Here is a 19,680-nt window from a genome sequence, read left to right on the forward strand (position 1 = left end):
CCGGAGCGAGCGAGGCCGGCGGGCGCCGAGTCCGCCCGAACCGGCGGCGGAAATACCCGAACGGGCCGCCGGAAATACCCGAAGGCGGGGGCGGAAAGAGCCGAGCGCCGACGGAAAACAGCTGGGAGAGCCGCGCTCGGCAGCGCTGCCGTGGCGGAGATGGCCGAGCCGGGCCGGAGATGGCCGAGTCTGGACGAAGATGGCCGACGCAGGGCGAAGCGGCCCGAGCCGCGGCGGAGATGGCCGAGCGGTAACGGAAATGGCCGAGCGTGAGGGGGCCGGTGAAGCTCCGGCAGGGCCTGGGGCTCGTCCCTCAGGGCCCCTTTGTGCCCACGGGATGTAGAAACTTGGACTTTGTGCCACAAAACGGGCTCTGGGGTCCCCGGGTCTGTGGGGAGACCCCACGTCCCTCGTGGTGCTGGTCCCAGGGCTCCCTCCTGCCGTCGCTGGCGTGTCCAGAGGCAGCTCGGCCCTGTCCCCGTTCCCACGGCTGGGGCCAGCACTGCCCAGGTCCTGTTCTGACGGGTCCTGAGGGAGGTTTAGCCACGATGTCACAGAATCATTCAGGTTGGAAAAGACCTCTGAGATCATTGAGCCCACTCTGTGCCCGATCCCCACCTTGTCCCCCAGCCCAGAGCACTCAGTGCCACGTCCAGTCCTTCCTTGGACACCTCCAGGGATGGGGACTCCATCACTTCCTGGGCAGCCCCTTCCAGTGCCTGACAGCCCTTTCCAGGAAGAAGTTCCTCCTGCTGTCCAACCTGACCCTCCCCTGGCACAGCTGGAGGTTGTTCCCTTTCCTCCTGTCCCTTGTTCCCTGGGAGCAGAGCCCGACCCCCCCCCGGCTCCCCCCTCCTGTCAGGGGGTTGCAGAGCCAGAAGGTCCCCCCTGAGCCTCCTTTTCTCCAGGCTGAGCCCCCCCAGCTCCCTCAGCTGCTCCAGCCCCTTCCCCAGCTCCGTTCCCTTCCCTGGGCACGCTCCAGCCCCTCATATCCAGAAGTAAACCACACAGATTTGCCAATTACAATTTGGTTTGAAGATGCCATGTCTCCTGGCACACAGAGCTTTCCCAAAAGAATGGGATAAAGATGCACAGCTAAGCCTCAAGTTATTAAAAATACCGACCTACCAATAGCCACCTGCAAGTAGCAGAGGCCTTCCTTCTCCAAATCCTTCTGTGGGCTTCCTGAAACACAATCAGCCACAACACCACCCTTACACACACCTACACACGGACTCTGTGCTCCGTCCTGCTCTTCCCAGTGCTTTGCACTTGCACTCAGCTGCCCGAAGGCCGGATCCTGATGTGCAGCTGAACACACACGAGCAGGGGCTGCATCTTTACGTGAGGATAAAATCTGTGTGTGGAGCAGGGAGGGCTCAGCCTGCCTCTTTCCCTTCGTCTCTGAAAGGTGTAGTTGTGTTTGTTATCGGCAGCAAATCTGCAGGTGTTTGCTTTCAGGGTGTGAGCAGGCAAAGCTTTCTTCAGTCCCCCACCTGAGACAAATAACCAGATGGGACACAGGAGCAGTGCTTTCCCCTGGGATGGACACCTGGCTCAGTGTCAGCTTGACCCGAGTCATTCTGCCAGACACGAGGGGGTGAGCAACAGGACAGTGAAGTGTCACCTCCCCAGAGGCCTTTGGTGATGATGATGATGATGGTGATGTGTGTGTACGTGGCCTGGGGCTCTGAGGAGCCTTTCAAGGAGCACAGTTCATGTTCATCGTCCTCCTCCTGATCTTGTGCACTGCTGATAACTCCTGGGGATGAAAGCTGGCTCCGTCTGTCTCCCATTCCACAGGGCACAGAACTCCTGACATCCAGACCTTCTTTGGTATGAGAGTCTGTCTTATCACAGCCTGAGGAGATACAGGCTCTCCCGAGTGTGGGGGTTCCTTCTACCTCTCCTCAGAGTCCCCTGGATGCTGTAAAGCATCCAAACTGTAAAAGGTCAGTGTTCACTGTTGTCTTTGGAGATCTGGATTTACAGAGACTCCTCCAGCTCAGGTCTGCCTGTGGGATCACTCACTGGCATCCACAGAAGCTTTTATAAATGTCTGTGGGATAAAACCACTCACTCTGTGGAATCCTCAGCTTTTCCAGAGGAGGAGAGGAGCAGCTTTTCCAGGGGAGGAGGCATGGAGGCACATTCAGAGGTACAGACATATATACTGTGCCTGTTCAGGTGCATCAATCCAACCTGCTTTGATACAAACCAGCTCTGCTTCGCTACAAACCAGCTCTGCTTCATCCTGAAGAGGCAGAGCAGGTGCCCAAAGTGAAGCACAGCAAGCTCTTACCCCGAGGCTGCCTCAGGGGCTGGATTTTTCACGTGGAAAACTATGCTTTCCTGTAATTCTGTCATTTCCCACTGCTCTGTTTCTGTCTGTCTCTTTGCAGGTCTCAATTTGGTTTTAATTTAGTGTCACTGCTGTCAGCACAGGAGCTGGAGGTTTTAAATACAGACCCTGTGCCCTGTGTAGAGGAGTGAGAGTGCAGCCTTTTGGCTTGCCAGGGCAGGGATATCATGGCTGCAGTAGGGATGTCATGGCTCCAACAGGGATATCACAGCTATAGTAGGGATGTCATGGCTCTAACAGGGATATCACAGCTATAGTAGGGATGTCATGGCTCTAGCAGGGATATCACAGCTATAGTAGGGACATCCCAGCTCTAGCAGGGATAGCAGAGCTATAGTAGGGATGTCATGGCTCTAGCAGGGATATTGCAGCTCCAGAGCCCCCCGTCCTTGCTGTGGATTTCCTCTGTGAGTCCAGGAAGGTCTCTGCCTCTCCCCTGCTTATTCCTCTCCACCACAGCACGTTCCTCTGCAGGAGTCGATGCCACAGCGGTGACAAGGACAAACGTGACCCCAGAGCAAACAGGGTCCCTTCTCACCCCGTACCCCAGTCCTTTAAGAGGTTAAAACACTGGATAGTACATTAAAGACATGAGGTGCCCAGATCCTGCCTAATGGGAGCTGTAGGAATAGCACAGAGAGGAGCTCAAATCTAATCTTGCATCTATAAACAGCTTATGTTGCTTTTTATGAGCAGTTGAATCAAAGAGTGGGAATTGAAAGCAGCTGTTACTCAGTGACTGCGCAGGAACGAGCGAGTGGCAGCTGAAGTCAACCCCGTCGGAGCAAAACGCCTTCCATTCCCAGGCAAAAGCAGAGGGAGGGCGTTGGAAAAAGGGACAAATCAAAGGAAAGTGTTTTCTGCTCCCAGGTGTTGTGCTGCCATGAATTATTCACCACCTGTGGTGATGCTCTGATGATTGTTTTGCGGGTAGGAAGAGGGAGAGAGTCCCCAGCTTGTATCACACAACCCCCAGATGGCTCCTGGAAGAGAGGAACCATCCAGGGAGCCCATCCTGGCTGGGCTCCATCCCAGGCAAGTCACCACCTGCACCCCAGGGACCAGTCACCCCATGCCATGAGGGTGGAGGTGGCACTGCCCCAGAAATACCTGTTCTTTCCCCCATTTTCCTTCTCCCTTGCTGATTCATCAAGGCTCAACTTCCAGGAAACCTTCAAAACTAGACTTTTGGATCTGTCCACAATACAGAAGAAATAATGGTTTTGATGTCTTATCTGATGTTTTGGGGTTTTTAAGGGCCTTTTCCAGCTGGGACAGGCAGTGTGTTGATGAAGGAGAGGTGCCTGCAGGTCTCTCCTGTGACAGGGACAGGGCCAAGCAGGTCCCTCTTTGCTCCACGGTGCTGTTCACCTGGGACCTGGAGGGAATGCTCATGGGGTAACATGGGCTACAGGTTTGAAAAAGGACTGGTTTAAGGGCTGGTTTAAGAGGAGGTGAAGACCCTCCCAAAAACAGGGCGTCTGTTTGATGCAACATGTCCCTCATGCTCTCATTGCTCCAGGTCTGCATCAGCAAGAGGTGGCCAGGCCCACGCCAAGGGTGGGGTGATGATCCTCACCCCCATGTCTGAACTCTTCCCTCACGTTCCCTGCCTCTTCCCCCTCTCCATGGGAATATCCTGTTACCCCTGAGAGCTGCTGGGGACCCAGGGGTCTCCTCCCCCCACCACATCCATGAGCTACCCAAAGCCAAAGCAGACAAACCACGTCAGGGAGGAAGGAATTCATTTAATGAGCCAAACGTCGCAGGGAAAACCCGAAAAGAATAACTTAAGGTTTCAAACCAAGTTGCAGGTGTCTTATTTAATACCAGGCTTAGGCACACACATGGAGACCAAGGAGTGGTGGCTCATGTGGAAACATCCCATGGAAAGAACATGGATGGAGGAATCTCCCTCTTCCTGGTGCTCAGGTGGGTTCAAACATTCCCAAGAGCCTGGGAGACAAGCAGGAGAGGGCTCAATGCAATGAGTCCGTGTGACAGTGCTCCTTCCCAGACAAACCCAAAATGTCAACAGCTGTCATTCCATGCCATTAAAAAAGAGTTTTATGTGCAAATAGTTTGGTGAAGAATTAAATCTCCTGGCAGGGTTTGCCACCCAAGCGTCTCTGTTGCTGAGCTGATGAGCAGGAACCAGAGAGAAATGGATTAAAAAGAAAATAAAAAGGATGCTGAACACTCAAAGTTCAGACTTCTGTCTGTGTCTGTTTTAATGTTCTGATGTTTAAAGAGATATGTGGGGGAGGAGATTTTTAAATGTTTAATTTGTGTATTTAGTAGCATCTGAGGGTCATTTTTATGTCTTTTTTTTTTTTTTTTCCCCTTGCTGTTTCGCACAGCTGAGGGGAGGAGAAATGTTTAAGGAAAGTAAATAGATAAGAAACCATAAGAAATTGGCAGGGGAGCCAGCAATTTGGATTTTCTTTTAAATTGAATAGATTTCAGAGGGATAATTCACCCTAAAAGAAACCTGTTTCTCTGTTTTCCTCAGGCAGACTTATAGGAACACAAAAAAGCTTCACAAGCATCCACGGTACATTTTCCATATTCTTTCTAATGTCAATAGGAACGTTGATATTTCTCAGCTCAGAAATTTCCTCTCTAAGTACTTTGTATTTTCTTAACATCGAGTCATTCACTGCTGCAGGTCTTAAAATATTTATTCCCACTGGCTGTTGCTGATGACCCCCTTAGCTCCTGGTTGGTTAGAAAATGTAGCACCATAAACCACCCCAACCTCTTTCTTTCCTCTTTCTTTTCCCCCTCAACCTCTTCCAACACAATTACCCAGGCCAGGATTGACCAGCACAGGAGTGATTCTGGCCCAATAAATTCTAACTGGCAGGAGGAACAAATGAGATTCCTTATCATCAGCACAGCTTTTTGTGCCTGCAGAGCTGGGATTGTTCCCGTGGCATTAATCCACTGCAGGTTTGGGTTTTGGTTCCTCTGCCCCTGGCTGTTCCATGCAGGATTTCCAATTTTGGAGGAAGCAGCAGGAGACCCCGTGGACTCACCTGAAGTTTTTCCTTTCAGCCAGACATGATGTGCTTGACAAAAGCTGAGGAGAAATGAGAGTGTGAGAGGTCAGAGGATGGTGTGAGCTGGGGGAGAGGGTGGAGGGGCAGCAGGGGGGACCCCCAGCTGGGACACATCAGAATGCCAGGACTGATATTCCATCTTCTGTTCCCACTTTTTACGTGCCCCCCCCCACCTGGTTAGAGTGATCCCAACCCCTGGAGATGAGCTGATACAGTTATCCCCAGTTTTCTGAGGCCAAGGGGAATGGGTCCCCTCTTTTCCTCAATGCTCTCCAGTTTTAGTGGTTCCCAAATTTAACCACCCCCTATTCCAGATTTTCACCCTCTTGGAGCCACGAGTGATCCAGGTCTCCAAATGTTCCCAATTAGCCTCTGCTGTGAAAGATGCTGGCTTTGTTTATTTTTGATAGCTTACAACAAAACAGTGCCAAAACCAGGGATAAAACAGTCCCCAAACCCTTGGAAACATGCTGTCTTCGGCTGCTTTTCCTGGAAATCACTGGCACAACCGCCTTGCTCCCAGCCCAGCTGACTTGTCTCAGTGCTCTTTTAGGAAGGGCTTTGGAGGGTGGTCCACACCTCCCTCCCAGTGATCAGCAATGTCACAGAACCATGGAATCATTAAGGTTGGAAAAGACTTCTAAGATCATTGAGTCCAACCGAAATTTTCATCCTAAGACAAGACAACCGTGCCTGAGTTGGCCCCGGTGGGAATCTCTCACTCTCACCTTCATAGTTGATGCAGCCATTGGCATCTTCCTGCCCTGCCATGAGCTGCTCCACCTCGCTTTCCGTCATCTTCTCCCCTGGAAGAGGAGGATGGAGGTGTGAGGGGAAGGATTCTCAGCCTGCCAGGACCTTCCCGTCCTTGTTCCAGAGAGCCAAAGCCACCAGAGGAAAGGAACAGGGGATTAGAGAGGAGCTGTGTGCCCAAACAGGTGGGAGATTGTGGAGAGAGGACCAAGCTGCAAATGTTGTCTGATAACTGAGGGTGTTCTGGACTCTCCACCTCCCCTGGGTCACGCCCAAAGCTGCGGCACAAGATGGGAAAGGCCCCACAGTCAGGAGCCATTGGCTCCTACGAGGGCCTGCGAGCAGCAGGGTGAGAAGGGTCCCTGCAACACCAGACCAGCCACTTGCCCAGGCAGAGCTGGGGGTGGCCCTGCCCTGCTGCCCTCCCGGGCCAGCCCGTACCCAGCGTGACCAGCACGTGGCGCAGCTCGGCCCCCATCACCATCCCGTTGCCCTCCTTGTCGAAGACGCGCAGCCCTTCCACGAAGTCCTCGAAGGTGCCCTGCTCCTTGTTGCGGGTGAAGTGCTGCAGGATGGGCAGGAAGGTCTCGAAGTCCAGCATCTTTGTGTTCATTTCTGGAGGGGAGGGGGGGAGGAGGTGGGGTCGGAGATACATTTATGTCACAGGATGTTCTGAGTTGGAAGGAACCCACGAGGATCATCGAGTCCAGCTCTTATGTGAATGGCCCACACAGGGATCAAACCCACAACCTTGGCCTTATAAGCACCGGGTTCTGAGGCCAAACTCAGCCTCTGAGGGCCTCCTGCTTAACCCTCCCGGGCTCTTTTCCATCAGAGTACAGAGGAGAAGCCTTACGAGGAGATGGAACTATTCTATTATACTTGAGATTGGAAGATCCATATGAGGAATAAGGTATTGACATCAGGGGACTGCACAAACACCCCTGATATCAGCCCAAAATTAAAGCAGCAGGTGGGTCCTCTCTCACCAGGACTATGTGGCCACACTGGGACTGGTCAGGTTACACCAGTTTGTACCAGTTCAGGATAAGGTGTGCTAAGCATCATTAGCCACCATCCCTGGGCGAGCCCCACCTATCCCTTATGTCAGCCATGGTATGGGGAAGGGGAGTGAAGGAACTGCACAGGAATGAAGCCCTTCTGCATAATTTCCTTCCCAATTCCTTCACCTTGCCGGGCTGTTCCTACAGGGAACATATGCTCCACTTACAGCCAGGGAGCTCAGGGATTGCTTGTCCCACCCTGTCCCCAGTTTGCTGTCACCTTCTGGTTTGGGCTTGCCCAGCACCTTCAGGACCTCTGCGTTGGTGGGGTTGTGGCCGAGCGCCCGGAGCACGTCCCCGCACTGCCCGTAGCTGATCTGCATCGTCCCCGCGGGCGTCCGGTCAAACAGCCCGAAGGCTTCTCTGAACTCTGCGGGGAGGAGGCGCTCGGATGTCCCCGGCTGTGCCCGCCCCATCTCCCACCCCGCCGAAGCCAGTCCTGCCTGGCGGGCAGGGAAGGGGTGGACGCATGTGGGGTGGGTGCCCTCTGAACGCTGGGTGAGCTTGAGCAAGGCGGGCTGGAGGCTGCCAGGCTCCTCGGAGGAGTCGCTCAGCTGCTCGAGCAGGTTTTGTCACCCGTGCAGAGCTGGCTGGGTGACCTGCTGGATCCCTGCACCCCCGGCAGCAGGCTCTGCTGCGGGACATCCCTGCTCATCCCCTTTTCCACTGGGATCTCCCCTCTCTGGGGCTGTCCCTGCATCGCCCGGAGGCTACTCCTCCCACCAGAACCCCTGACTTTGACCCAGGCTGCATCTCACACCGTGAATGAAAATTACCCTTTCCCTGCTCCTTCCCTTTCCCTGCCAGGCTCTGGATGCTGCTGGGCTTTCCCCCAGGAAGGGATTTGATGTGTGGGGCCCTGGCTCTCATGTCTGTGGTGAAAAACTACCTGGAAAAGGGATTCCCCATTTCTAAAGCCATCTCTGGGAGAAACTGAGCTCGGCACTTACCTTCGATCTGCTCGGCTGTGAATTCAATCTGTGAAGAGAAGGGAACAGAGTTGGGCGTGAGGGGGGTGCCACTGCCGAGGGAAGAAAGGGGCTCTGCCACCTCTTTGGATCTCCCCCTCCCCGGGCTCGGGGCAGGAGCCGTATCCGTGCCGTACCCAGCCATGCCATGCCCAGGAGCCCTTGCTGCTGAGCTGAGATCCCTGCGGAAAGCGCAGCCAGCAGCGGGGCGGGGGGCAGGCAGGAGGGATGCTCAGACCACAGTCAGGGCAATTTTGAGTGGAAATGATGTTATTTTTAAGGCCTGATCTCTAGTTCAAGTGATTAAACAGCCTCAGCGTGCTGAGCCTGCTCTTAATGACCCTCCTGCCACAGCTCCAGCTCCAAAATGTGACTGCCCCGGGGAATCACGGGGAAAGCAAGCTCCCGTTGTGGAGACTGGGATAAAAGAGGCTCTTACGTGGAGGAGGCAACACAGGCAACAAAATACTTTAGGATGGAGACAGTGGGTGGCAGGGAAGGTTTTTATTGCTGCTGGAGTCTCAGCAGGAGCTGTGGGGGTTTGGCTGCACGACCGGAGCTCTGGGCAGCAGCAAATCCACAGCGGGTCCCTCCGGTGAGCGCCGTGCAGGGCTGGGTGGGGAAGACTAAAACATCCCCCCGGTGAGGAGAGCATCGCTCCCAGCCTGCTGCATCCGCACAGTCCGGCAGTTTTCCCCTCCCAAACCTGGCTCCCAGCCTGGCTGACGCCTTCTGTGCGGCACTTTGCATCGCCCGTGCCTGGCAGATGACGGGCATGGAGGAAGACGGTGACGTCTTCGTTCCTCACTCACCTTCACGCTCTTGGGATCGAAGGCAGGCTCCCGCTCCGAGCCTGCTTTGGCCGATTCCTTCTTGGGGTCGGGTTTCTTGAGCGGCATCGCCGGGATTTGCGGAGGTGCAGGGGGACTCCTGCCGCCCAGCGAGGGAAGGGAACGGAGGGATGAAAGGCAAAGGCTGCTCCTTCCCTTATATACGGAGCCCAGTCCTCACCCCGGAGGGGCAGGCCAGCTGCTGGAGCAACTGCTACTTACTATAAAAGGAAGAAAACTCAAACGAGAGGGGCCCCAATTTGACAATTGCCCATTGTCATCACCTCCTGGCTCCGAGGAGCCACCGGCCGCCCCCCCAGCTGCAACAGGGGGGACACGTCCCCCTCCAGCACCTGCACCGGGTGGGCTGCATGGGGGCTGCTCGCTAATGACCACTGAAAACCTAAACTCCAACGGCCACGGGGGCCTGGCAAGGAAACAGCAAATGATGGCTGATAAACCTACTGTGATACCCACGGGGAGAGCGCCTGTCTCCAGGCAGAACTGCGAGGGCCGGGGCTGCAGAGCCCTTCTAAGCCCAGGGTTTATGAACTGCTCCTTCAAAGGAGCTCAAAACCTCTCTGAATGATCCCCCTGGCCTCGTGCTCAGGGGCTGGTTTGCCCCATTGTCTTCCCAGGGCTGGATTGTGCCCTGGAAAAGGCCATGCTGGAGGTGCTCACCTCCCTCAGGTGGCTAATGGGGTAATGCAAATGATGGCCAAAGCCAGCACTGAATTCACCAGCTCAGGGTCTTTCCCAGCCCTGCACCCCCCATCCTGAGCATCCCCAAAACCTGCAGGGCAGGTGGGATCTCCTTTTGGCTCCCCTCCAGTCACTGGGCAGGCTCCAATGGGAGACATTCCTGCTCTCACCCTCCTCTCCCAACTGTTTGAAGACCCATGGAATAGGCAGAAGAACTCATCAAGGTTCAGCATCCCAGGAAACGGGGCTCCAGGGTTACACTGAGACATCCTAAACCATCAACTTAAACATAGCCAGGTTGTACCAGGGCACAGGAGGAGGAAAATGCTCTCAGGCACGTGGTGGGATTGTTCAGATGTCCTGTGCAGGCCCAGGAGCTCGACTAGAGGTCATTCGTGGGTCCCTTCCAACTCAGGATATTCTGTGAAAACCCATCCCAAATTTGCACTGGGATCCAAGAGCTGGTGTTCTGGTAACAGAAGCAAATGGACAAAAAAGTGATTTACAACAGATGAGAGTGTCTTCTGTGCTGTGGAGGTGCTGCACAGCCTCATCTCTCCAGCATGGGCTTAAGTTGGGCTCTGGGTGGAACAGAGTCCTGTGGGATGTTGTTAGTCCTGGTGCCAGAGCTACGAGGTCTCAGTGCTGGCTGGAGCCTGAGCCATGATATTTTTACATAAATATATATAAACACATTCTATATGTGTGTATTTAAGTGTTGTTTATACATAGATATAGAAAATGCCATCATATTTGTAGTTTTAGTGGCGCAGTCTTGCCATGACCAGGCAGATCTAATCCGGCTGTTCAGGAGCTGCCACAGGGCCAGGAGTGATGGGAATGGGGGTGTCACCAGCTCAGCCCTGTGCTCAGAACCCCCCAGTCTCTTCCTTGCTGAAGCCAGAGGCTGAGCCATCACCAGCTGGGTTGGGGGGGTCACTCAGGAGGAGGGAGCAGCCACAAACTGCTGGGAATTTGCTGCGTGCTGTCATTTCCTGAGTGCTGTCGTGGAATGGGGAGCTGAGGGGGCTGGATGATGGGGCTGGATGGGTGTCATTTGCAATCATTGCTTTCCAGAGCTCTCTAGAATATAACAAGTCATTTAGCAAAAAAACACCCCAACCTGTTTTGCTAAGTGTGAACTCGGAGCCTGGGTCGAATTTCACCTGGGAAATCAAGGGAATCAAATTGCCCCTGAGCTGCCTCCCCCTCAGCATCCATCCGACTCCAAAATAACCTCACCTTAACTCCATCCTCACTCCTCGGCAGCTTCTGGGTCAGAAATGAGACCCAGCAGAGCCTTCAGAAAACGTTAATCCCGCAGTTCAGCTGTTTATCCCTCCCCTGCCCTCCGCGGCCGAGCAGCATCCTGAGGATCCCCGGCGGTGCCGCTCGGCAGAGCAGCGCCCTGGGCTGTGTCACACCCACGCCGGTGGCTAAATTGGGCTGGGGGGCCGGGCAGCTGCCGAAGATGCCCCTAATCCCTCCTTGGTTGTCAGCTGATGGCCACGGCAGGGCTTGTTTTCCTGTCTGAGTCGATCGGCGGGAGAAGCAGCCTCTCCTGTGCCCTGTCATTCGGATTTTCCGTGCCCCCTCAGCCGTTGATCCTCCTTCCCTCGCCACGGGAGCCCAGCAGGACCCTGACCCTCCTTCACACAGCCACAGGGGCTCGTGGTTGGGACCAGTAAAACCCCGAGGGAGGCTCAGGGGCTCTGCTGCTCCCTGCAGGGTTGTGGTGCTGATGGAGGCAGCCAGAGCTGTGCCTGGACATGGATTACACGGGCCAGGGGAGAGGCCCAGGCTGGGAGCTGCTCCTCCTGGGATTTGACACCGGGCTGTTGAATTTCAGCCTCATCCCACCAAGGATGACCTGCCCAGGGAACAAGGACTCCCCTCTGGGTGCCCCCTTCCCCGGGGGGGGACATTTGGGCTGCTGGGGGGACACAGGGTGTTGGAACTGGTGGGGTGGTGGGAGCAAACTGAGAATCAGCATGATCCCAACAGACAGGGGACAGCCCTGGGCCTCCCTGGGGGGATGCAGGTGACAAGGGATGGCTGTGACAGGGACAGTGTCAGCTGCAGTGGGACCAGCTCTGACACGAGGCCCAAGGACCCCCCGGCTGTGTGAGACCCCATCCAGGTGGCAGCTCCATGTCCCTGCCCAGCTGATGGAGCCTCCAGCCCCTCTCTGCAGGAGCCCCAAGCAGTGAGGTCACAGCAGGGGCTGGGGGAGCAGGACTGATCCCAGCACATCTCCCCAAAACACACCCCAAGCCCCAGAGAAGGAAAAGGGTTAAACTGGCGTCTGCCTGGAAGACATCCCTTCTCAGGAGCATCAGTTCAAGGTGCTGCTCACGTGCTTGCACCCTCTGCCTCCCTCCTCCAGCCACCTCCCCGGGATATTCCCCACCTTCCCCGGGCTCCTCGAGACCACTCTTGGGCTGGAGGGGACTGAGGAGCCTGGGGGCAAGGGGAGGATGCTGTGACAGCTGAAAAATGAGCCACCAAGCAGTGAGAGAAGTTTCTGAAAAGAGAAGAGGAATCTGCCTTGAACGAAGAGGATTTTAGCACCTAGGGCTAAGCCAATAAACCTCCGCCGTCCCCATCCGAACGGGAATTGTTTGCACACGCTCCAGGAGCTGCTTAAAGCTGGCGAGACACGGAGAGGGAATAGGATCAAGCATTGTGGGGGGAGAAACCCCCCCTGCCTGGAGAGCCTGCGAGCAGATCCCGATAGTGCTGCCGGGACAGGGGGCTCGCCCCGGGGCTCCCCCGGCCCTGAGCTCCCGGGGACGGGCTGTGCCCCCGCTGCCTCCTCACCTCGGCGGGGCCAGGAAGGTGCTCCCAGAAGATGCTCTGTCCTGCTGAACACACCAGCCCTCTCCGTCACCCACGGCCTCGGGCTGGCAGCGATTCAGGTCCCTGAGGTCCCCGTCGGGTGACACAGTGGCACCATGGAGGCATCGGTCCCCGTGGGAGGTGTCACGGTGGCTCTCCTCTGCTGCTGCCTCCTGAGCTCTGCGTGGGCTCTGGTAAGTCCGCGTGGCCCCGTGGGCTGCTCCGGTCCCTCTCCCGGCTTTAAAGGTCGCTGGTTGTGCCGCCCTCCCCCGTCGGGGCCGTGTGCGCTCCCGGCCGCACGTCCCGCTCCGCGGAGCTGCCGGGCAGGAGCCGGGCGGGGCGGGCAGAGCATCTCCACTCCTGCTAAAAGCTTTTCCAGCAGCCATGGAGGCACTGTGGCGTGATGGCTTTTCCATTTCTTGGCTGCATCCAGGGCAGGGTTCAGCGCCTCAGAGCGGGCGGTTTACGGTCAGCACGGGTGAGGTTGGGGGGATGAGGCCAGGGCAGAGCTGGGCACACCCAGGGTGACTCCCAAAGCCAGGCCCTCACCCTGCTGGGGCACCCCCAGGACCCCAACTCGTGCCCTACATCCCTAATGAGTCTCCCATCCACACACCCACCCACCCAGACGCTGGGTTTGGGAGGAACGTGGATGGGAGTCCTCTCTGGGTCTGGAGTTGGCCGTGTTCCCATGGACTGTGGACAGTCTGGGAAGAGCAAACCCCCTGCATTCTGGCTCCTTTTCACTTCCAAAACTGTTTCCTCATCCCAGCTCCAAATTCCTTGCAGCAGCTCAGCCCAAAACATCCCAAAAGACATTTGCACATGTGGTGTGACCAGGAGGCTGAAGGTGTCCCAGGCTGCACCACCTGCCCCACCCAGTTCCAGGCACTGGGCACCCACTTGCTTGCTGAGCACTTTATCCAGAGGCTGCCAGAGCTGGCCTGGAGAGCTCAGCGTGGGAAACAGGGACACCCAGCACCACCAGTGGGGGGATGACAGGGAGGGCAGGAGCCTGACATGCTGATGAAACATGGACACGGACCATAAACAGGGTGGGAGGGGACTTGGGGTCACCCTCAGCCTTGGAAGAGGGAAAAATGAGAGCAGGAAGGCAGGAAGAGCTTTTTTTCCCCTGTGTTGTTGAATCTACCCAAAGCCACCCCAACCTGACTCTGCTGGAGAGGGTTGGGAGAGCGTGGCCTGAGCTGAGGGGTCACTTTGGTTTGGTTTGGGCAGGTTGACCCTGATGATGTTCTCACGAAAGAAGAGCAGATCTATCTTCTGGTGGAAGCCAAGGAGAAGTGTCAGAGGGACATAAAGGCCCAGCTGGAGAAGATCAGAGGTATTGTCCCTCCCCTGTGCGTGGGAGGGTTACACCCTGGGAAATGCTGTACCCACAATGGGATGGGGCCAGGGACATGTGGCTCCTGAGGGTTTGTGGAACTCCTGGCTGCTCTGGGTGCAATTAGGTGCTAATCAAGGCATCACACTGATGAGCCAGCGCTGGCTGCAGCGTTTTCCAGACAGGCCCAGGTACAACAGCAAAGGGAGGTGAGGAGGGGCCTTGGCCCTCCTGGAAGAGGTGGGGTGGGATGGGATGAGATGGGGTGGGATGGGATGGGATGGGGTGGGATGGGATGGGATGGGATGGGGTGGGATGGGATGGGATGGGATGGGGTGGGATGGGATGGGATGGGGTGGGATGGGATGGGATGGGGTGGGGTGGGATTGTGTCTCCCTCCCTGGCTCCCACACACTCCCCCAGCTCTGCAGCCCAGGGTGACGTGTGGCAGCGTTTTCCTCTCCCTGGCCCAGCACACCCTGGGGAAGGTGGAGGTTGTGCTGAGGCCCCAAGGGGAGATGTGAGATGTGAGATGTGTCTTTGCCCTTTGGCCAGACACCAGCTGCCCTCCGGAGTGGGACGGGATCATCTGCTGGCCAAGGGGCTCCCCCAGCCAGGAGGTGTCGGTGCCCTGCCCCGACTACATCTATGACTTCAACCACAAAGGTGAGTGCTTGTACCTGGGCGGGGAGGTTTGTCACCTGTACCTCAGTGACAGTCCACGGAGCAGGGACACGTTGGGGCATCCCACGGGCCCTTCCACTGTCACAGTGCCCTTTGCTGTCCCCAGGTCACGCCTACAGGTACTGCAGTGCCTATGGGACCTGGGCCATGGCCCTCAGCATCAACAAGACTTGGGCCAACTACACTGAGTGTGCTCTGCTCTTCTCCTCCGAGGGCCGGAGCCGTGAGAAGGTGACCTTGCCTGCCAAAGGTGCTGGGAAAGGGGTTGGGAAGGAGACCAAGCCTGCACCAAAGGCCAGGGGAATTGCTGGGAGAAGGAGGCTCTTCCTGCTCCACTCCCCAAACCAGCCCTGCTCCCCCTGTGCTCTCAGCCCAGGGGTGGGGGGTCCTGGCTGTGGAGGGGTCGTGGAGCTCAGCCCTTCTCTCGCAGGAGGTGTTTGACCGCCTGCACCTGATGTACACGGTGGGCTACTCCATCTCCCTGGCCTCCCTCATCGTCGCCGTCTGCATCCTCTCCTACTTCAAGTAAGGACAGGCCAAAGCCCCAGCCCTGTGTGGGGAGAACCCTCCTCCTCCCACTGCCCACACCCCCAGCCCCTGAGGAGGGGGGGCAGCCCCGAGGGAATGGGAACTGACCCCAGGCCCAGCACAGACATCAAAACACCCCCGGCGTGACCAGCTCCATCTGCTCAGCCCTGCTCTTGGAAGGAGTGGACACCCCACTTGCCCCCACATGTGGTTCCTGTGCCCAGGGGGGGCTGACACCCCGGTGCCCATCTCTGGGACCCCCCACTGCCTGAGCCCAGGTGTGATGAGTTTGTTGGGCAGCCGGGGCCGGGCTGGTGTCACACCCCTTCTCCGCAGGCGCCTGCACTGCACACGGAATTACATCCACGTCCACCTCTTCACCTCCTTCATCTGCCGCGCCGTCAGCATCTTCGTGAAGGACGTGGTGCTCTACTCAGGCCCCCTGGCCAGCGAGACCGACAGGATGAGGGAGGATGATTTCAAGGCTGGAATGGGACCCTCGCAGGGACAACGGAGCCACCTGGCAAGTGGTGCACTGGGACCGGAGGCAGGATGGGGGGAAAGGGGGATTTAGGAGCCCTGGTACAAGGGGATCCTCCCAGACCAGGGCTGTGCTGCTCAGGGGGAGGGGATGAAGACCCACCTCTGGGTCTGCCTGGCTCCTCCTCCTCCTGGTGCCACAGCGAGGGTCAGAGCACCGAGGATGTTGGTCTGCAGTCTGTCCTGGGACAGGGAATACCTGTGCTATGGGAGACACTGGAATATCCCAGGGTAGATGCAGGTCCCTGCAAGAGGAACATGGGGCACAGCTGAATTTTGCTGGTCAGAAAGCAAAAGCCACCAGGTTTTGCTTTTGGGGACCAGCCTGACACGGGCACCTCTCTGACCGTGTTCACAGGTTGGCTGCAAGGTGGTGGTGACTCTCTTCCTCTATTTTCTGGCCACCAACCACTACTGGATCCTGGTGGAAGGTCTCTACCTGCACAGCCTGATCTTCATGGCCTTCCTCTCCAACAAGAGCTACCTGTGGGTGCTCATCATCATCGGCTGGGGTGAGCACAGAGCCCAAGCCCAGCCCTGCTCCCTGAGAGCAGCTGGGAGCTGTGGCATCGGAGAAGGGCAGTGGGAGGCAGGAACTGGTTTGATCTGCAAATGTGATGCTTCATCCCTGCTCCTTGCTCTGGTTCTGCCCCTCCAGGTCTCCCTGCCGTGTTTGTGTCCATCTGGGCCAGCGTCAGGGCCTCGCTGGCAGACACACAGTACGTGACACCCACCTTCTCCTGCACCCCTTGGGGAGGGAAAGGGGGGTTGCTGGTGCCAGCAAAGTGTCTGGGGGCACCAGAGCTTTTGGAAATGAAAATTTTCCAGAAGAGAACTAAGAGGAGGCAACACATGCTCAAGGCTTGTTCGTGACACTGTCAGGAATGCAGAGTGATGGGTTTTGCTCTGCGTTTGGGGGGATGGTGGATGCAGGTTTGCACCATAAACTGATCAGTGCAAAGACAGATGTTAAAGGGCACGTTCTGGAGTGAGGCATTTTAAAAGGACAAAGGCCACCAAGTGTTCAGCAGGAATTTGGGATGAGGTGGGTGTTGGTTGGGGGAAAAGGGAGCCATCAGCCAGCAATTCTCCTGACCAGGGATGTCATGTTTCTCCAAGGTGTTTCTTTACTGGTCTTCTCAGGTGCTGGGACCTCAGTGCAGGGAACATGAAGTGGATTTATCAGGTCCCCATCTTGGCTGCCATCGTGGTAAGAATCACAGAATCATAGAAATATGACTCTGTGACCTCTGAGTCCAACCTTTGAGTGATCTCCACCTTGTCACCCAGCCCAGAGCACTGAATGCCATGTCTAGTCCTTCCTTGGACACCTCCAGGGTTGGGGAATCCACCACTTCCCTGGGCAGCCCCTTCAATTGCTTGAATCCTGTGGCTGAATCTCCCAATCCCTTTTGGGGGAAGGGTATCAACCCAGAGCTCCTTTGCTTGTGGTCACTGGGGTTGTGTCCTCAGCACCCAGAGGGATCCAGGGGCACTGGTCCCTCCCTGCCCTGGCCATGGCATCACCCCCCTGTCCCTGCCTGCTCCTCACCCAGAGCTGCTCAGGCACACCCAAGTCACTGTGGGCAGCACCCAATGGGGTGTCTGTTGGCAGGTGAACTTCTTCCTCTTCCTCAACATCGTCCGGGTTCTGGCCTCCAAGCTCTGGGAGACCACCACGGGCAAGCTGGACCCCCGGCAGCAGTACAGGCAAGTGCTGGCAGCAGCAAAGCCTCCCTGGTCCAGCCTGGCTCCTGTCCTGCCTGTTCAGCCTGAACAGCTCCCAGAGGGTTGTGAATGAGGAGCAGAAGTGTGGGAAGGGCTGGAGGAGGGAGGGAGGGTGGCAGGATGATGGCAGCCGGTGTCTCTGGCATCTCAGCCGGATTCAAACAGGGCTCAGGAGCTCAGGCTCTGCCTGCTCCCATCTCCGAGCTGGACACGAGCTGTCCAGCAGGTCCCAGCTCATGGCTCCAGGTTTGCTCCTCTCAGGAAGCTGCTCAAGTCCACGCTGGTGCTGATGCCGCTTTTTGGAGTCCACTACGTGGTGTTCATGGCCATGCCCTACACCGAGGTCTCTGGGGTCCTGTGGCAGATCCAGATGCATTACGAGATGCTCTTTAACTCCTCTCAGGTGCGTTGCCTGTCCCAAGCACCGAGTGAGGCTCCTCCAGGGAGGCTCAGGGAGAACATCCCAGCTCAGGCCTCAGACTCTCTGGGTCTCTTGGCAGGGCTTCTTTGTGGCTTTTATCTACTGCTTTTGCAACGGGGAGGTGAGTGAGGAGCGTGAGCAGCTGAGCTCCCTGTTCCAACCCCTTCAGGGCTGGGGACGTTAACACACAGCCCCGGGATGGGATAGCCACCAAAAAACCTGGATCCATCCCTCTCAGTAGGATTTGGAGGGAAGGGAGGGGAAGGGGAAGGAAAAGAGGAAGGGAAAGGAGAAGGAAGGGAGAAGAGGGATGGAAAGGGAAGATGGGAGGGGGAAGGGGAAGGGAGGAAAGAGGGAGGGAAAAGTAAGGGAAGGGAGGGGAGGGAAAGGGGAAAGGGAAGGAAGGGTATGGAGAAGAGGGGAGGGAATGGGAAGGGGGAAGGGAAAGGAAGGGAAAGGAGAAGAGAAGGGAAGGGAAGGGAGAAGGGAAAGGAAGGGAAGGGAAAAGGGAAAGGCTGTTTCGCTGTGCCTGGGCACAGCAGCCCTCTCACACCTCTCCCTCAGGTGCAGGCAGAGATCAAGAAAGCCCATCTTCGGAGGCTCCTGGCGCTGGATTTGGGGCAGAAGGGTCGTGCCGGGAGCTGCTGCTGTGCTGGGCCGGCTCCCCACGGCCCCCGGGGCTGCGGCACCGGCCCGGCGGGGCCAGGGGGCACCCGGCGGGGGCTGCTGCTCCCGGCCCCCCCCAGCCTGCCGGGATACATCCCCAGCTCCTGCGCCTCCCATCACCTCCCGCACTGCCCCGCCCAGGAGATGAGCCAGAAAACCCGGGGGGAGAACACGGTGGATCTGACGGACCTGACTCAGTGCCACCCCAACCTCACCAAAGAGCTGGAGACGATGCTGTGAAGGGAACGAACGATGTTTCCCGAGGGTGTTTCCCAGCTGTGCCTGGAAAGATGCTGATCCTCACGCTGCAGGCTCCTTCCTGCATGGAGAGCCAGGGCAGGGAGAGCAGCTGGAACAACCCAGCTCCCTCACAGCCAGTGTGCAAAGGGACCACGAGCTCTCACTCCTCCCTACCTGGCCCAAAAATGAGCCATAAAAACCTCATTTTCTTCCACATGCAAAGTGACTGATGTGATGTCTGTGCACGCAAAGTCTTGAGTCTTCACCAGGAAACAACCCTCCATGCTCACTCCTACCTTTTCAGCATGTGTAAAGCCAATTCCATGAGCTCACAGTCCTGCCTCTGGAGCACCTTGTCCAGCCTGGGAGAGCACAGAGTGCCCCCAGAGCCCTTCTGCAGCCCACCCTGCCCTCACTCACATCCAGCTCATGGATGGTGTGAGCAGGGAGCAGGAATCACTGGGACACGGTGGGCTGAGGGAGGCAGGACAAGTTCCACAGCCTGGAAGGGTGCAGGAAATGCCTGGATCCCCACACTCTACCCATGAACTCACAGCCCCTGCATGCAAGAGTTGTGGCCCTGTCATCTCCCTGCAGGCGAAAAACAAATAAAGAGAGTCTGTCTGGCTTGTTTCCATCCTTGTGTTCCATCGTGGACACAGCAACAGATGAATTAAACACCGTGTTTATGGGTTTATACCATGGGTGGGAAGAGACCTTAAAGCCCATTTCATTCCAACCCAAATCACAGAATCTCAGACTTGTTTGGGTTAGATGGGACCCTAAAGATCCTCCAGTGCCACCCCCTGCCCTGGGCAGGGACACCTTCCACCAGCCCAGGTTGCTCCAAATTTATCCAACCTGGCCTTGGACACTTCCAGGGATCCAGGGGCAGCCACAGCTTCTCTGGGCAACCTGTGCCAGGGCCTCCCCACTCTCAGAGGGAGGA

The 19,680-nt window shown here is 56.9% G+C and overlaps 2 protein-coding genes and 1 long non-coding RNA gene across 3 annotated transcripts; 2 read left to right on the top strand and 1 right to left on the bottom strand.

The window, feature by feature from the left end:
* The first annotated feature begins 5 nt into the window (after positions 1-5).
* LOC116798641 lies at positions 6-4,572 on the top strand. The gene is made up of 2 exons (XR_004360915.1): positions 6-567; positions 3,059-4,572. It is a non-coding gene; the product is annotated as an uncharacterized LOC116798641 (long non-coding RNA).
* On the bottom strand, positions 4,091-9,198 carry MYL4 (myosin light chain 4). The gene is made up of 7 exons (XM_032711198.1): positions 9,022-9,198; positions 8,192-8,219; positions 7,462-7,611; positions 6,619-6,792; positions 6,153-6,230; positions 5,401-5,444; positions 4,091-4,318 (listed from the first exon to the last, which is right to left on the bottom strand). The coding sequence occupies exons 1-6, from the start codon at positions 9,106-9,108 to the stop codon at positions 5,416-5,418; spliced, it is 546 nt and encodes a 181-aa protein (XP_032567089.1). The 5' UTR covers positions 9,109-9,198; the 3' UTR covers positions 4,091-4,318; positions 5,401-5,415.
* Positions 9,199-12,695: 3,497 nt separating this feature from the next.
* LOC116798539 (parathyroid hormone/parathyroid hormone-related peptide receptor-like) lies at positions 12,696-18,731 on the top strand. Its single transcript, XM_032711036.1, has 13 exons — positions 12,696-12,773; positions 13,819-13,924; positions 14,480-14,590; positions 14,715-14,839; positions 15,039-15,133; positions 15,473-15,659; positions 16,035-16,188; positions 16,335-16,395; positions 16,820-16,886; positions 17,292-17,386; positions 17,666-17,807; positions 17,905-17,946; positions 18,390-18,731. The coding sequence occupies exons 1-13, from the start codon at positions 12,696-12,698 to the stop codon at positions 18,729-18,731; spliced, it is 1,605 nt and encodes a 534-aa protein (XP_032566927.1).
* The last annotated feature ends 949 nt before the right edge of the window (positions 18,732-19,680 follow it).

The sequence above is a fragment of the Chiroxiphia lanceolata genome, chromosome 26 (assembly GCF_009829145.1).
Source record: "Chiroxiphia lanceolata isolate bChiLan1 chromosome 26, bChiLan1.pri, whole genome shotgun sequence".
NCBI classification, from domain to species: domain Eukaryota; kingdom Metazoa; phylum Chordata; class Aves; order Passeriformes; family Pipridae; genus Chiroxiphia; species Chiroxiphia lanceolata.

What these genes read in the sequence shown, in the direction of transcription:
- MYL4 (XM_032711198.1), bottom strand. Translation starts at nt 9,108, where the DNA reads ATGCCGCTCAAGAAACCCGACCCCAAGAAGGAATCGGCCAAAGCAGGC. An exon ending in CACAGCCGAGCAGATCGAAG is followed by an intron (nt 7,612 to 8,191) that starts GTAAGTGCCGAG and finishes TCCTCCCCGCAG; the next exon opens with AGTTCAGAGAAGCCTTCGGG. An exon ending in TGGCTGCATCAACTATGAAG is followed by an intron (nt 5,445 to 6,152) that starts GTGAGAGTGAGA and finishes ATTTCTCCTCAG; the next exon opens with CTTTTGTCAAGCACATCATG.
- LOC116798539 (XM_032711036.1), top strand. Translation starts at nt 12,696, where the DNA reads ATGGAGGCATCGGTCCCCGTGGGAGGTGTCACGGTGGCTCTCCTCTGC. An exon ending in TGAGCTCTGCGTGGGCTCTG is followed by an intron (nt 12,774 to 13,818) that starts GTAAGTCCGCGT and finishes TGGTTTGGGCAG; the next exon opens with GTTGACCCTGATGATGTTCT. An exon ending in AGGGACAACGGAGCCACCTG is followed by an intron (nt 15,660 to 16,034) that starts GCAAGTGGTGCA and finishes CCGTGTTCACAG; the next exon opens with GTTGGCTGCAAGGTGGTGGT.